The sequence below is a fragment of the Caloenas nicobarica genome, chromosome 10, assembly GCF_036013445.1.
Source record: "Caloenas nicobarica isolate bCalNic1 chromosome 10, bCalNic1.hap1, whole genome shotgun sequence".
In the NCBI taxonomy this organism is placed as follows: domain Eukaryota; kingdom Metazoa; phylum Chordata; class Aves; order Columbiformes; family Columbidae; genus Caloenas; species Caloenas nicobarica.
The window spans coordinates 13,085,163-13,102,056 of NC_088254.1; the positions used below are offsets into that span (position 1 = coordinate 13,085,163).

General features: G+C 37.4%; 1 protein-coding gene across 1 annotated transcript in view; it reads left to right on the forward strand.

The window, feature by feature from the left end:
• Positions 1–15,271, forward strand: part of TRPM7 (transient receptor potential cation channel subfamily M member 7) — a 55,604-nt gene extending 40,333 nt beyond the window's left edge. The window contains exons 23-40 of the mRNA XM_065641347.1: positions 797–929; positions 1,473–1,657; positions 2,315–2,447; positions 2,918–3,633; positions 5,732–5,808; positions 6,732–6,791; positions 7,890–7,971; positions 8,375–8,445; positions 8,929–8,966; positions 9,666–9,691; positions 10,016–10,066; positions 10,156–10,221; positions 10,782–11,065; positions 11,372–11,454; positions 11,796–12,001; positions 12,590–12,641; positions 12,733–12,839; positions 13,805–15,271. Of these exons, the coding sequence (XP_065497419.1) occupies positions 797–929; positions 1,473–1,657; positions 2,315–2,447; positions 2,918–3,633; positions 5,732–5,808; positions 6,732–6,791; positions 7,890–7,971; positions 8,375–8,445; positions 8,929–8,966; positions 9,666–9,691; positions 10,016–10,066; positions 10,156–10,221; positions 10,782–11,065; positions 11,372–11,454; positions 11,796–12,001; positions 12,590–12,641; positions 12,733–12,839; positions 13,805–13,932 (2,498 nt within the window). The 3' untranslated portion in view covers positions 13,933–15,271. The remainder of the gene's footprint in view (positions 1–796; positions 930–1,472; positions 1,658–2,314; positions 2,448–2,917; positions 3,634–5,731; positions 5,809–6,731; positions 6,792–7,889; positions 7,972–8,374; positions 8,446–8,928; positions 8,967–9,665; positions 9,692–10,015; positions 10,067–10,155; positions 10,222–10,781; positions 11,066–11,371; positions 11,455–11,795; positions 12,002–12,589; positions 12,642–12,732; positions 12,840–13,804) is intronic.
• Positions 15,272–16,894: the final 1,623 nt, after the last annotated feature.

Consider the following 16,894-nt stretch of genomic DNA (forward strand, 5'->3'; position numbering starts at 1 on the left):
GGCTATTTCTAGCAAATTTTGGAATTTTCTCATACAGCAGTCATGCCAAAATTTTGGCTGTGGTGGTGTATTATGCTTTTTTAAGATCCAGTAATATAATTATACCACAGTATAATAATAGGGAAAAAAATACAGTATAATAATAGAGCAACAAAGCTGCTGAAGGGTCTGGAGCACCAGTGTGATGAGGAACAGCTGAGGGAGCTGGGGCCGTTTAGCCTGGAGAAAAGGAGGCTGAGGGGAGACCTTATCGCTGTCTGCAACTGCCTGAAAGGAGGTTGTAGTGAGGTGGGGTCGGTCTCTTATCCCAAGTAACAAGTGATAAGACAAGAGGAAATGGCCTCAAGTTGCACCAGGGAAGGTTTAGATTGGATATTAGGAGCAATTTCTTCATGGAAAGGGTTGTCAGGCATTGGAACAGGCTGCCCAGGGCAGTGGTGGAGTCACCATCCCTGGAGGGGTTTAAAAGACGTGTAGATGTGGTGCTGAGGAGCATGGGTTAGTGGTGGACTTGGTTGTACTAGGTTAACAGTTGGACTCGATAAACTTAAAATCATTTTGGTTGGAAAAGACTTTTATGATTAACCAGAAACTTTGTCTCCTGTATTTTTCTACCATATTCGTAAATGCATGGAGACATTTTGAATTGCAGAACCAGTGCATGACAGTTGGTCGTTGCAGTCTTTATAAGCAATCTTTCCCACCGCCCCCACCGCCCCCCCCCCCGCCCTATGTATACCTGCTGGGAATTCTAAAAGTTGTATGTATTTTCTCTGTGTCCTTTTTCCCAACACAGTATGTGCAAATAATTCTGATGAAAAAGTTACTCATCTCTGTGGCCCAGGAACATGGTTGACCCCATTTCTTCAAGCTGTCTACCTCTTTGTACAGTACATAATTATGGTTAATCTCCTTATTGCATTTTTCAAGTAAGTATAAGGATAATAATTAATTTTTGCTAATCCTTTGATAAATTCCTACTTCACTACAGTAAGATGACAAGATAAGAACAACTGATGCCAGTTCAAAGCAATCCCATTTGCTGGAAGCATTTTCAGGTTCTAAGCAGCTCAGTAACACTGAAGAATCACAGACTGCAGAATTAACGGTGTCTGATATAAAAATCTGAGTTTAGTTAGAAATATATATATGTGTGTGTGTGTGTGTATATATATTTTTTTTTTTACAAACTTGAAATTTGATCTCTGTGCAATTTATTTCTGAGGAAAGATACCAAGATGTTATCAGATGAGAGAATTTTTAAGTTTTCCTTGCTTTGGATCACAATGTTTTCTTGAACGTGTTTCCTACTTCCCCTAAAATAATTTTGCCGTAAAAGACAAGCTCGTGCTTTTGTCTCTTTCTTAACTAGCATCAGAATTCAAGATTGATCAAAGTGTTTACAAAGAAAAACAACAAAACCCACAACCAAAACCATCCTGGGGTGTTAATGCTTTTCTGTTCCCTTTCAGCAATGTGTATTTACAAGTCAAGGCAATTTCAAACATTGTGTGGAAGTATCAGCGGTATCATTTCATTATGGCCTACCATGAAAAACCTGTTCTGCCTCCACCACTTATTATTCTGAGCCACATGGCTTCCCTGTTCTGTTGTATATGTAAAAGAAGAAAGACAGACAAGACTTCAGATGGGCCAAGTATGAACAGTTATTATCCAAAAATTTGCAGTAACTTTTTTGATATGATAAAAGCAAACTATTGGGAAAAGTGCAAAGCTCTTGGTTATAATGTATATTCTCAAGAAAGTTCAAGTAGCTCTTAATTTTCCATGTCTTTAATATTGAATAAGACTCTAATTCTGTTCAAAGTCACAGTGTTTTTATGAAGTATATAATGTACAGCCCTTAGAAATCTCCAGTCAAACCAACTTGTGACAAAAAAACCCCCAAAATAATACTAGATTTCCCGTAAGTGTTAATGGGGGAAGAATTTTTTTCTTTCTGGAAAACTTCTGTTCATATTGGAAACCCTTTGAGAATTTAAAAATTAAAAAAAATCTTCCACAGATGATAAAATCCAGCTAAGGAATCTAGCTTTTGCCTCAAACAAGAGAGACTGGAGGGTAGGAGTGTAAGGAATTATAATATTGTGCACAGATCCTTTCAGAATTATTCTTTTTATTTTAGCGGAAATCTTTGACCTAGTAAGGAAAGAAGAAGGGTCCTAGGTGGCACTGTGTGGGTTTTTTGTTGTTTCTGTTTGTTATTTCTAACACCCTTTGTAAAGTTGTGACTGTTTGCAGCACCTGTTCTTCATTGTGTATGCATCTTCTTAACGGTTTCATCTCTCTTTAGAACTCTTCCTGACAGAAGAAGATCAAAAAAAACTTCATGATTTTGAAGAGCTGTGTGTTGAGATGTATTTCAATGAAAAGGATGATAAATTTCATTCTGGAAGTGAGGAGAGGATCCGAGTCACATTTGAACGGTAGGATATTTTCCAATAAAATTTCTGGATAGAGAAGCTTAAAACTTTTGCAGGTTTTTTAAATGTGCTTTAAGAGGAGTAAAATGCAGCTCCAGAACATAAGTATTTATGCAAACTTGAGATTGTCGTCCCATTTCTCTGCAGAAACGAATAATGTCATAGACGCTTCCTGATCTGTAGAAGTATTCCGTAAGATGAGACAATTGTATTATTTGGTTTCTCGTGATGTTTTAATAAACTTGATAAATTTGAAAAATGCTGCAGGCCCTCTATTGATATGTATGTTAATTCTGTGATTCAGAAGTACATTCAAATGTATTACAAAAGAGTCCAACACTCTAGTGTATATACCATCTTGAAATTTTTGAGGTTTTTCCTTATTAAATGGGCAGAAAGGGTTTCAAAGATGTTTCTTTTACTTATTGAGAAAGATACCTTTCATAGCTACTTCATAATTTGATTTTTCTTAGGGTGGAACAAATGTGCATTCAGATAAAGGAAGTTGGTGATCGTGTCAACTACATAAAACGGTCATTACAGTCTTTAGATTCACAGATTGGCCACCTGCAGGACCTCTCTGCTCTAACTGTGGATACTCTGAAAACGCTGACTGCGCAGAAAGCTTCCGAAGCCAGCAAGGTTCATAACGAAATCACCCGGGAACTGAGCATTTCAAAACATTTGGCACAAAACCTCATTGAGGATGGCTCTCTCAGATCTTCTGTGTGGAAAAAGCACAGCATTGGAAACGTCTTCAGTTCTTTTCCGCAAGGAGGCCTTGAAAGTAATAATGCTTTACTCTGTAACATTTCTATACGCGATGAAAAAGAAGTCCAACATAAGACAATTGGTCAGGAGTTGGCTCCAGTTCCCCGAAGAGAAGAAATAAACTTTCAAGAGGCAGGTTCCTCAGGCAGTGCCTTATTTTCAAATGCTGTTTCCCCTCCAGAACTTCGCCAACGAATACAGGCTGCAGAGACCTCAAAATCCATTAGTAAAAATAAAAAATTAGGCAATTCATCCAACAGCATGCCACATGTCACATCCCCAACAGCTAAATTTTTTGTTAGCACTCCATCTCGGCCCAGTTGCAAAAGTCAGCTGGATTCTTCAGCAAAGCACGAAGAGACTGTTTTCTCTAAGGCTACAGAAGGAGATAATAATGTAGAATTTGGTGCATTTGTGGGTAAGTATAACAAAGTAGATTCTGAATGTCCTGAAGTCGTTATTAGCTGCTCTTATCCTCTTGCTTCTGGCTCTGCTTGCGTTGCTTTCGCCCAACCTTGTGTTGAAAATGGAGGATATATTAATTGTGGTTTTATTCATGATGAGAGTGACACTAATGATAACTACAGCTGCAGAGTTGACAAATGTGATCAGCATTCCTCTGTCAACTTATCGAAGAACAAACCCCAAATGAAGTTCTCTTTGTCAACTGGCGACTTGACGTCAACAGTCAACTGTGGTGGCTCACATGGAAAATTGAATATTAAAGATGAACTTTCCAAAAGTCAGCATGTCCATGCAATGGAACTGCAAAACCAAGATTTATGTTCTAACATCCTTATGGGACTGCTTCATAAACTGTGGACCAAATCTAAGCCACAAGGTTTGACTTACCAAGAATTGTATAGTATTTTGGGTGTATTCCGGTTGCAGGTGACTTCATTCTACTATTTTGCTCTGCTTTTTTTTTGCTTTTAACATCTCTAATTTCCCTATGTTGCTTGATTTTTTTATTTTATTTTATTTTATTTTTAAGAAAAATTTTTTACTTAAATTACCATTTCTTTATAATTCTGTCACATAGACAATATTTTTCTGGAAAACATTAGCCATTAGTTGAGAATAGCAGTTTTGTGCAATTAGCAGCTCTACAACTAGGTATGGGCCTTGTAGACATTTAATGACTCCTTATAAAGCTCCTACCTTTTCATTGCACAAATTAAAAATATTGTCTATTTCTTGACGTAATTACAGAAGACTGGAATCCTGGACAAGTATCTTTGTGGTATCTGTGTCAAGCTGAGGGATCCTCCTATACTATGTTTCTAAACACTGTTATGACTGGGATCTTCCACTGTTGCCTGGGCTAATGTAGATATTGGCAGTTGTTTTGGAAGCTTCCAAAGTCCCTTTATTAAATACAAATTTTGCTTAACAGTAAAAAGGTGCACTTTTTTTGGTTAGTTACCTGCATATTTGAAGGGTAAAACAGTGGCAGATTCATTGCAAAACACAGGTGTGGGTTTACTAACTGGTTTCTGTGAAGCAGATAATGCTTTAAGTACGCTTAGTGTGTAGCAGAAGATCCCGATCTGGAATTGTTAGGTTGCCTGCAGGGCTGTTGTCTTGCCCTAGTTGGTCAGGGATGTCTCAGTGTTTTCCAAAGGTTTGTTGAGAATGCAAAAATTTAAATCTTTAGAGAGAACTTTATCCTACTGCTGTGAGACTTGGAGTTAGAAGTTACCTACATGCGCTAGCAGGTTTAGATTTGTGTATGCATAGGGAGAGTATCTACACATTTGTACACTCACTAGCTATTTGTTTATAACTTACTCATGTTTTAAAAAAAAGAACAACTTCTTTTAAAATTCAGAAAGCAAGATGAAACAAACAATGGACAGTGATTGTATTACTCTTATCTAATCTTTAAATGTACTTCACCACTAATAACTTTGAATACTAACTGTACTTTTACAGTAGCCAAATTTTTAGTGTATGGTCCTCTAACATCTCTAGCATTTAGAACATACTCTTCATTCTTACTGTTCACATTTTTATAAAACTTGGGACACAGTGTGGCTTTCCATTGTGAATCCAAGTAGGCTTTAATTCACTATAAAGCCATGTGCTTGGTAAAATTCTGAATAGTATTTCTTGCAGCCAGGAGGATGAAGAGTATATTGTAAAAGCTACCTCAGGAAAACTGTCTGCTTTTCCTACATTTGTCATACCTACATAAAAATGCTCTAATTTGGTCTGCCCTGGTCCTTTCATGTGAGACGCATATGCTTGAATAAAATTCTAAAATGTTAGTTTTACTTTTTAAATTGTGGTAATCCACGCCTTAATGTGGGAAAAGCAATAGTTTCGTATTAATATTTTGTTACTTTTGATTTTTTACTTTAGTGTGTTTGGAAAGTCTTCTGTAGTGCAAATAGGCACACAGAGCTTAGATGGTTTGTAACCCTTTGCTGTGGTGATGCAAATTATTGGCATGGTCAGAACACTGGAGGATGCCTTTGATTTTGAATACTCTTTTTCAATTCACTGTGTCAAAGGTCACAGAGACAGCATGGAGTTACAGCGGTTTAAAGAGGCAGCAAGCAAAATTAAAGAAAGAAGTACTGATATTGAGGTAAGCATGGAAGACTTTCTGTCAGATGTGTTAATGGGGATAATTTCTTTTTTAAACTGTACCTGCGTAGTGTGTTTTGAAAACGTCAAAGAGCAAATATAATGAAAGAACTTGCAAAATGCAGCCTGGAAGGACTGTGTATCTGTTTTACAACTTCAAAAAAACAAACCAAACACACAAAACAAACAAAAAAAACCCCCACCAAAACCAAAAGCCTAGTGAAGACTCATGCAAACATAACTGCACATCAAATACTGTTGCTTCATAATACGATACTAATGAAATATTAATCAAGAACTGAGGTTATGAAAGCTGAGATGGCTACAACCGTGAATTAAGATAAAATTATGTATCCCATAATAAGTGTTTAATGAAATGTTTGACACACATAAATTTCAAGATCAGCATTTAGGAAGATTTGAGTGATCCACATGATGTTTTATAGAACAAGATGACAGTCCATATGATGTTAAAAAGTGACAAAAATTGTTCATTATGCTTCCAAGAAGAAAAGGCCTCTCTAATAAACTTGTCATATTCTAAAATGATGTATAATTTCCATTTTCTTAAAGAATAATAAAATAACTAAATGGAAAGTGATTGATTGTACCAAACTTGTCTTCCATGTGCTGTAATATATATAAAAGAGTTAGTTTTCTCACTGCAGCTGTTAAGTTAGTAAATACAAGTTACCATTTACAGTTACCCCTCTTTCGGGGGAGAATCTGACTTGGGAATTGCATTATGGCCAGTTGCAATGTCAGTGTTCTGCTCAGTTGCCCTTCTGGACCTTCTGATAAGTATAACCTGTGGCCAAAAAGCTTTTTGTGTGTGTGTATTTTTGGCGTGGGCTTTTTGGTAATGTTTACAATTTACTTTGGTTTTGCTTGCTTGTTTGTTTGGTTGTTTTTCCTTTTTAATAGGAGCAACAGGAAGACTTCAAAAAAGCTATATTGGAGGGTATAGAGACAACCAGACTTCAAGTAAGTAAAGGAGGTTTGCATTTATTTGAGACATTATTTTCACCAGAAGACAGGGAACTCTGTTTTCTTGTATCATTATGTGTAAGTAAACCCTGATCATGATTTTAAAAAAAAACCACAAAAACCCCAAAAAACAACCAAACAAAAAAAACCCCAAACTTCTACAGTTGAACCTATATACAGATACAGCTGGATGTTTCCTTGACATAGTTCCAGTGTTTGCTATTGTAGGGATGCAAACTCCAGTAGCATTTCCAGACAGTACCACTGTTCCTAGACACTTAGTAATAGAGTTGTCCCATCTTAACTGGTGGGACTGTTTTAATCCTTAGCTTTCATGTAGGGCACAGCATTTCAAGTTCTAGTATTTATTTTCCAAAATCTTGAATTTTTCGATTTTATTCAGGTAACCATTGGAGTTAATATGCTGGCTGTGACAAATACTCCAGCCCCACGCCACTCTACATGTAGGTCTAGTTTGTGCTGAAACTGCCTTTCTCCTATTTTGCAAAAGAAATATTTTGTTGTTAGAACCTGACCACCACAGCAGATATTCAGAAAGTACATAATTATTACTAAGGAATACATCTCTGAGGAAATACTATTAGTAAACTGTAGGTTTTTATGTGGCAAGACTTCTCTAGATTTTGTTCCTATTTTCAGTGGGTTAAAATTGAACTTTTCTGCCAGAGCCATGTTCGTAAGTGAGAATTGATTGTTAACAAAGGCGCGATGGAATAGCGGAACTTGGTGCTTGTAGAGATCCAGTGTAATGTACGTTTTTGTAATTGTACCCTATTGTAACACTCTCTTTAAGAGAACTCTTTCAGTATGGGTCAGTAGTCTTAACATGCACCTGAAAATATTAGAGCTGATGGTTACTGTGAAGAGAATTATAGCTCAATTATGCGCTCAGCTTGTACGTTTTTGCGCAGCAAGGTATTTGTAGGTACATCCACAAGTTGTTTGTTTGTTTGTTTTTAAAAATAATCCTGGATACTTCTAGGAAAGAAAACTGGGCAGATTGTGTGCTATAAGAGTAGCGGTTGAAAACAGTGATCATACTGGCTAATGATATGTGTTGGGCTTTTTTTGTAGGGTCTTCAAACTGACTGTGGTCTAAGACAATCTAGTTCTTGCGGTGGGTTTACTGACCCTCTGGGAGTCCATTCAGAACAACGTAAGTGTGTTGCCTTTTCAGGCGACCTAATTTTATCTCTAAATTGTGTTGGTAATGCATATAGATACAAAGGATACAAAAGATACAAAGGAAACATAAAATTAAAGCATCTTGAAATGTTTTCATGACTGGCACTACTTGATTCTGCTCCTATATCTCATTGCGTCTCTTCTAGGCATGCCAGCTTAATTCTGTTAGCCTGTATTTGTCACAGATGGCCAGAGTCACAAAGTGCTTTGGTCAGGACTCTGCTGGAAACTCGTACAGATCAGATAGTTGTGGATCAGGGTTTTTTTAATGAGAGCCGTGTTAAGCTGTCTAGTTGCTCACTCTATTAGGAAATAGGTGAGAAACAATGACACATGCCATTCTTTGTCCAGTTACGAATCTCTTTTGTTTGCAGCGTACAGCAAGAGTAGAAGAGCATCGACTGAAGACAGTCAGCAAGTAGATTCTAAAGCAGCGTTGCTGACGGTTTGTATCCTCCTTTCTTATTGTTGTTAAGCAGAACTAGAAACTGTACCAATGGAAGAAACAGGTCGTGTAAAGAACAATACTGATTTGTGGACTCATTTGTTCAATGAGGCAAGAGGAGGGGACCTGTTTTGACTGAGGGAAGAAGTTGTGTGTGTTCTCTGCTCCGTATTGTGCATCTTCTCACTACGAAAACATACGCTGCTTCCTGCTTGTGGAAAAAACCACAACTTTTAAAAAAAAAAATTAACTATGTATATAATCCATAAACAGTAGTGAATAATATAGCCTTACCTGTTACTTTTAACTGTATTTACCATTCCTGAGTCTTTCCATTCAACTGCAGTTCAGTACAACCTGGTGAAGTGTTTCCAATAAACAGGCTGTACTGCAAGGTCTTAAAGCACATTTACCACCCCACCTCCAATTAACTACACTATGTTTTCCTTACAAAACTGAAACCACCTCTCCTTTGTTTTAAAGGATTGGTTACAAGGTAGACCTTCAAACAGCAGTCAAATGTAAGTAAGCTTTCTACTAATGGAGTAATTTTGTTCCTCTGTATTTTGATTTCTTTTTATTTTTGGCTGTTGTCTGTGGCCAAAGTGGTATTCAGTTACATTTAATGAAAAAACAAGGTTTAAGGTTTTTTCTAATAAATAACTGAATGTGTTCACTGGAATGCTTTGACAGGTTCTATTTAGATTAATGGGGCCACATGTCAGAGGGCAAAACATGCCCTGAAATGAAAATGACTGTGTTGACACTTACGAAGGAGCTGGCTTCCTGGTAAAGGTCTTTACCCAGCCTTTCACGCTGTGAACCTCCTGTGAAACTGTGCAGACGTTGCTCTCGTTAACAATTATCCCCTGAGTTAACTGTTAAAGCCATTACCTTATTAATCTGATAACAGGAGGGCAAAGATGTTGTGAACAAGTTTTAATTAAAGCACCTCTGTGGGAATGAGCTCTTGTGATGCAAACTTTACATAATGTTGTGCGTGACTTGGTGGTATTTAAAGTATAGATCTAAAAACATGAGATTACTTAACAGCCTTCCATTACTGTTTTGTAATTAAGAAACCTGTACTGCCCTTGAAAACTAGGATAAAAGCAGGACTGTGAGGTTATCAAGGTGACCTAAGATGATGTGTCAAAATCAGTGAATGCAAAATAACTTTTTTAAGAAACAATGACTGTTGGTTTTGTGGCATTTCACAGGCCATCTGAAGAAGATGCATTGAATGGTAAGCTCGCTTCTGCTATAAACAAGCTGGAAGTTTTTTCATAAAGGCAACAGTTTGGGTGTTGCATGAGAATGTATTTAACTACTGATAATTTGGAACTTAACGGGCATGTAGTAGTGTCTTTTTTTTAATAAATAGCCTACCATTGAGCACTGAAGAGCTAAGCACGATACTCAATTTTCTGCACAGCAGATCTTTTTCAAGCTATAGTTACTTGGCATGTGTTCTTTTGCCTGTGATAATTTTAATACACAATAGAGATAGCAGGCAGTATCTGTTGTGGGTTTTTTTTCCTTTTTTTAAAATTTTTTTAATCTCTTTTAGGTATTGCTTCTCCTTTCAAGCCTATCATGGATATCAATTATTATTACTCAGGTCAGTCCCTCTTAGGAACTAATGTTCATATTTTTTAATGACACTTATTAGATCATTAAACTTTAATGAATGCTGTAATTTTCCTCTAGCTGTAGAAAGAAATAACTTGATGAGATTATCACAGAGCATTCCGTTCACTCCTGTGCCTCCAAGAGGTAAGAATCGCGCTTCGTGTTGCTGGTTCGCTACGGTCTTTTGGGGAAGAAAACAAAAGGGAACCCTGTACAGATTCATTCTAATGTAGAATTATCAAGCCAAATTTCACACTTGCTTTTACAGTGAACTTTTTTTAGTGAACTAATAGTTGTCCAGTGTCTGTCTTGCAACACTTCAAAATCTGAGTGAAACACCTTTTTCTAGGGCAGGTCACTTATTTATGAAATCTAGATATAACTGTGGTTGTCCTCAGAAACAGTGACACAGTGATGATAGTATTGTACGTGTAGTTTTTATAACAAACTATTCTAGAAGGATTTGTTTAAGTTGTCTTAGCTCATAAAGTGTAAACAAACATTTATTCAGTGTTCTTAATGCTGTTTGAACAGTGTCATTAATAGTTCTAATTAGGAGGACAGAACTGCTGTACTGCTTTGCTGTGTGAAAGATGTTAGTAACAACTTAATATTGCAGCATGTTGAAATGTAAAACTGTAGGGTTTCGGTGCTTTTAATTTCAAGCTTGGAAAACTAAATTTGCTTTTTGTGCTGTAACGTAGGTGAACCAGTCACTGTGTATCGCCTTGAGGAAAGTTCTCCCAGCATCCTGAACAACAGCATGTCTTCCTGGTCACAACTGGGACTCTGTGCTAAAATTGAATTTTTAAGTAAAGAGGAGATGGGAGGAGGTTTACGTCGAGCTCTTAAAGTAGTATGCACGTGGTCAGAATATGATATCCTGAAATCAGGACACCTTTATATCATCAAATCTTTTCTTCCTGAAGTTGTGAATACTTGGTCAAGCATCTATAAGGAGGACACTGTGTTGCACTTGTGCTTGAGAGTAAGTTTTATCCTTGGCAATTGTTAAACAGACAGGCATTAAATGTTCAACAGGACACCTCCCCTCCACCCCCCAATTAGGATATACTTAGTAAAAAAAGGTGAGCGGGGGTTCTGTATGAGCTAAAGGGTTAAAAGCTCTGCTCCAGTGTGGGTTGCTTAGTCAAAGAGCACAAATAATTTAAAGAGCAAGTGATTTGTTACACTGTCTTGGGGAACAGACACTTGCTGTTCCTGCTGCCTTGTGGGCTCCTTCATGTTCCCTGGCACACAGTGCAGCTAATGACACACGGGCTTTGAATTGCAGGAAATCCAGCAGCAGAGAGCAGCACAGAAGCTCACCTTTGCTTTCAATCAAATGAAGCCTAAGTCCATCCCATACTCTCCAAGGTGAGTGTATTTAAACTTCTGTTATGTTGCATGCTTTTGACTCAGAAGAATGCCTCCAGGGTTGTTAACAGATCAAGTATAATAGATCAAGTATATTAAGGTACTGATATGTGACGATACGTCTCAGAACATTGCTATGAATGTGTCAAGCAGAGTTATCCTTGGCAATATTTTCTGTTGATACTTTTTGCACTGATTCTAGCATAGGGAGATAATATAAATGACTTTGTCTAACAGTTTCAAATTACTTATAGTTTTAGTAAATAAAATTAAAATCCAGTAGAAATTATATATTTGCCATTTATTTTGGAAATGTATTCATTAGGTGTACTTTTTACTAGGTTCCTGGAAGTTTTCCTGTTATATTGCCACTCTGCTGGCCAGTGGTTTGCGGTTGAAGAGTGCATGACTGGGGAGTTTAGAAAATACAACAACAATAACGGCGATGAAATAATTCCAACTAACATGCTAGAGGAGGTCATGCTGGCTTTCAGCCACTGGACATACGAGTATACAAGAGGAGAATTGCTGGTACTAGATCTGCAAGGTAATGTCCTTATTTTGGAACTGGGATTGGGGCCAAGGTACATATTTGTGGGTATTTCTCTTTTGATAGTGTTTTATTAAAATTCATGTGCCTGTAATAAATAACAAGCGTTACTTAATGCATCTTGGTCTGATTAATCTGAGTCTATGGTTGCCTTATTTAAATGGCATTAAATCTTACAGCAACAGAGGGAATATAAATATATGCATCTTTTCCTAATGATATGCACTGTAAAACTTTCTATTTTGGGGTGCATTTGTGTAGTGCCGATACGGTAAGCTGTGTTTATCCTGAATTGTGTGTCAGACATTCTGGCTTCGAGAACTATATAGAAAACTTCTTTCTTGTGGGTGAAAACTAAAGTTAGGATTTGCAGGCAGATGTAAAAATGGGTGGAAGAAATCTGAGAAGTACAAAGTGCTTGTTTAGGAGCAATTTTTGTAAGGGTAAAGGCTATCACCTATCTCTTTTTCTGCTTTTATTCTTGGGGAAGCGGAGAAGCCAGAGCTAAGGATTCCAAGGCTTCTCAATATTAATGCATTTACGTAATGTATTAGATTTAACTTACTCTTCGTGTGTTGTCTGAAGGTGTTGGTGAAAATTTGACAGATCCCTCTGTGATAAAAGCTGGAGAAAAAAGGTAAGGTTAAAGAAGGGTTTACAGAAGAGCAGTATAAAATTTTCACGAGAGAACACATGCAACCCATGTTTATGTGCACTGTATTTCTAAGGTCATACGATATGGTGTTCGGTCCAGCCAATCTGGGAGAGGATGCAATAAAAAACTTCAGAGCGAAGCATCACTGTAATTCCTGCTGCAGGAAGCTTAAACTTCCTGGTAAGCGTTGCTGTATTTCTTCTTTGATGTGAAATGTTGTGTGATACATAATGAAATAGATATGTCACGCTGTCAAAGTGGAATAAGTAATAAAGACCAATTTTGTAATTTAACTTTTAAAATGGTAAACCATTTTAAGATAAAATCCTAAATGAAGAAGTTAAGAATGTCTGTGTTCTATATCCACATGCACAGTATTTGAGGAAGGTAGACCAGATTGATCAAGGCTTCAGAAGGTACAGTAAAAAAAATGATAAAGGGTCCTAGGAAAAGCAGGTCAAGATGACTGCAAACCTTCAGGCTTTTTTAACAAAATGGTGCTCATATGTGTTTTGAGGGGTTTTTTGGTTGATCTGGTTTTGGTTTTTGTGGTTTGGAATTTTTCATATGTGATGTTTGGGGTTTTTTGCTGTTTTTTGTTTGTTTTAAAAAATATGGCTATGTTTGCAGGAATTCGTTCTGTTAAACTTTCAATTCCAGATATTTTTGCCACGTGAACTACACTACACCCGTCGCAAACCTCGAAATTGTTTCTCTGTTATCAGGCTCTTAGACTCCAGCAAACAACATAAGGAACTTTGATTCCTGCCTATTTCACACTTCTCTTCCAGATTGTTTCTCACATGAAGTCATTTGTTTCAAATTTGAGTTGTAAATCCTGGTAACATAAAAACAGATCATGGAAGGATCCAATTTCCATGGAAAGTTGACTCAAGACTTGCTATAATATCTATAAATAAAATATCTATAAATAAAATAATCCTAAAGTTTCCATCACTTTTTAAAGCAGAACTTTAGGCTTCCGATTACACGTATGATAAAAACAACCTTTTTTGACACAGTGTATATTGAGGAATTGTTTATAAGTACATATGTATACCCAATTCTTTGAAAGACTTTTATGCCCTGTTGATTCTACTAGCTCAAGAAACGGTAACCAAAATGACTTCATTTTGTTTGCACAGATCTGAAGAGGAATGATTACACACCTGACAAGATATTTCCTCAGGACGATTCCCCTGAATTGACAATTCAGCCTGGAAGCTGCACCAAAGAATCTGATTCAGCTAATTCTATTCGTCTGATGCTCTAATGATGTGACCAAATCAGTGGCTTCATCCAAACTTAGTGGAATGTCACAAAGTTGTCACTTATCTTTCCTCGCTATAATTAAAAGAAAGATATGGCAAAACAAGGGTTGCTGTCTAAGTGGAATTTTGGCTGGTCCGTAATCTAAGGACCTAACAACTTGTGATAACCATCCACAGCGAACAGCTTGGTGGCCGATCATTTTGAAGGTGGAATAATGACAAGTATTTAAGATATGTTTTTAAAGGGGGTTTTTAGCAGAAGGTTTTTTTTAAATTTTGTTTTGGTGTAGTGGAGGCGTTTCTCTCTGCAGTCCTGTGGTGTGCAATATGCCTTCAGCCAAATGGATTTTGGAAGTCAATGTTTTAACGTAAAGCATTTGTCTGTTTGGCAGCTGTCTTGCTGTCCATCAGCAAAAGGCAGGAGAAAGCACCTACCTCTGTAATGCCAGAGTATATTTTGAGTGGTTTTGGAAGTGTTCCACTAGTGTTTTCTCAGCAGCTGTCTGTTAACCTGGTGTTTTGGAGAAGACAGAGCCAAATGAGGTGTGTAAATGATGCCAGTAGGCTGAGGTTGAAGGTAGGAACTTGATTTTTTCCAGTAGAGAGAGAGTCTCCTGAATCAGGATCCAGCTTCATGGCTGTAAAGCTGGGTTGTTTTAATTATTTTTATTTTTATTTTTGGGGGGGAACACAGCCCTTAATTGTGCGTAATTGAATTTCTTGTTTTATACATTTCAATTTTATCAAGTCACCGTCAAATAGTAACAAAGCCATGATAGACTGGTATAATCATATTTAATAGAAGAAATAGTATGTACTGGTCCAAATAAGTTGCCTTGTAAGAACACAAGTTGGAAGTGCTTTTTGTTGTACGTAGTGACTGCTTCAGAAGTTCTGCCTTCCAAAGATCTCGTAAAACCAGTATATCAAAACCGAATGTACACGTAACTTTTAAATGTATTTAAAACTGTGTAGAAAACATCTTTAATGTTATGTTATTTGTGGTACTTATTTAAGAGAGACTAGGGTTGGATTAGCATTATGTAAAGTACGGGAGATTGCAATGCACCTTCATGCCAATAAAATGTAATTTAACTGTCCCAAATATTGTTGAGCATTCAGCAAGAAAAAACTGTTGTCCAACTGAAGTTTCATGCTGCGATTTTTTTTCTTTTTTTTGTTACATAGGTACTAATTTGTAATTTTTAATTAAAAGGGCAGTATATAGCTCTATAAATTTTTTTTATTCAGTAGTGTATCTTATAGATACAGACCTAAAGGCACGAACACAATAGCTGTTTAAATGGTGTTTTATGTTTGACGGGGAAAAGTAAAATGTTATAAGGATATAATACTGTATACATTTTGTATATCATTAAATCTTTAAAGAATCTAAAATAAATTTATTCTTGTTTACAGACTTCTGCTGTCCGTCTTAGTCTGAAAGGTTACTTGGGTGAATTTAAGTAGCTCTTTATGTGGAGAAGTAGAATTTGCCATGCTGGATCAAAGCAGTTGTCAGCCTTTGAGGTATCTCGACTTTGGCTTCACCAGAAACAGTTTGGAGGGAAGTGAAAACTCTCGTAATAGACAAGCACATGTGTTGGGGTTACTGAGTAAATGAGACAAAAATATCTTAAAGCTCTTTCAAATGCTTGTTTTGAATTAGGAGCTGCGTTGTGGACGCCTTACTGCATCCTCTTGTCTTGCTGTGGGGTAATATACTACACCAGAAGTTAATTGAAAAATATATATATATACCCAGGCAGTGGTTTTCCATGTTTGTGCCATGCTGCTCTATTTGTTCAGTGCTGAGTATGAGATGCATGTTGTGATAATACGCAGTAGAAGTGGAAACTAAGCCCAACAATTGCTGAGGGGTGTTGCAGAGCAGGAAGAGAAGGATCAGGACAAATTGCTTTTTGAACAGTACCTGAAAAACAACTTCTTGCAGGGAGCTTTGAAGTCAAGGAAAACGGTGAGCTGATTATTTTCTGAGGTTGAAACTTCAGGCTTTCCCTTTTCAGAAGGTGTGAGTAATGACCATTGTAACCAGTGGCAGCCTTCTCTCATCCTGTTTCCACAAAAATGCCATTAACTACTAACAAAAGGTGTCGCTAGGCAGGGGGAAGCTCCCTCATCCCTCACACCCTTGCTGCAACTGAGCAGGTTTGTGGCAGAAATTCGCTGGAATTTTGTGTCTTTGGGTCAGGTGGTTGTGGTCATTCCTCAGGCTCTGCCATGGCCTCAGCTCAGCCTTTCCCTAAATTTGAGTGAAACATCTGGCTTCCTCCATCCCACACGAGTATCTGCCAGTACACCTGCACGGAGATGAGAATAAGAGCACGTAAGTACTCTGCATATGTAATGGAAATGTCTGGTATGTTTGAATTATCCACAGCAAAACAAGCAACCGCAGTCGCTCTGCAGGAGGCCTTTGGGTGAATCTGCAACGTGTCCTTGTGTTTTACCTGTAGCCCTTTACCAAAGTACCTCTGAATGAGTACAAACACTCACAGCCCCATGCAGGGAAATGCATCGCACTTCAACCTCATGTTTTACATATTTAAACTGAATAAATTTGCAGAAAGAGGTAGGGTAGCATTCCTAGCTAGTTGAGATCTGTCAACAAAACTTAAACAAATAGTGCAGGGTGGAAAAGACCCCTGTGAATATGTGTACGTATTGGCACGTATTCAAGCATCTGTACGTATTTGTTAAAGTTCTATGTTTAACCCACGGGATTATAACTTAGATTTTAAAACATGCTGTACTCTTGGTAAAGTATGTACAATACCACAGTTCCATTTGCAAAAATGTTATAGATCAGGTTCTTGATAGCAGAGGGGGGGGTATGTGTTGTGTTTATATCTCACTTTGCAGATGCACAGTCTGGGAGATGAACAGCAGTGTCAGGCACGGTGCTTGAAGCTTAACCAGTAGGATAATGAGGGATTGCTGTAA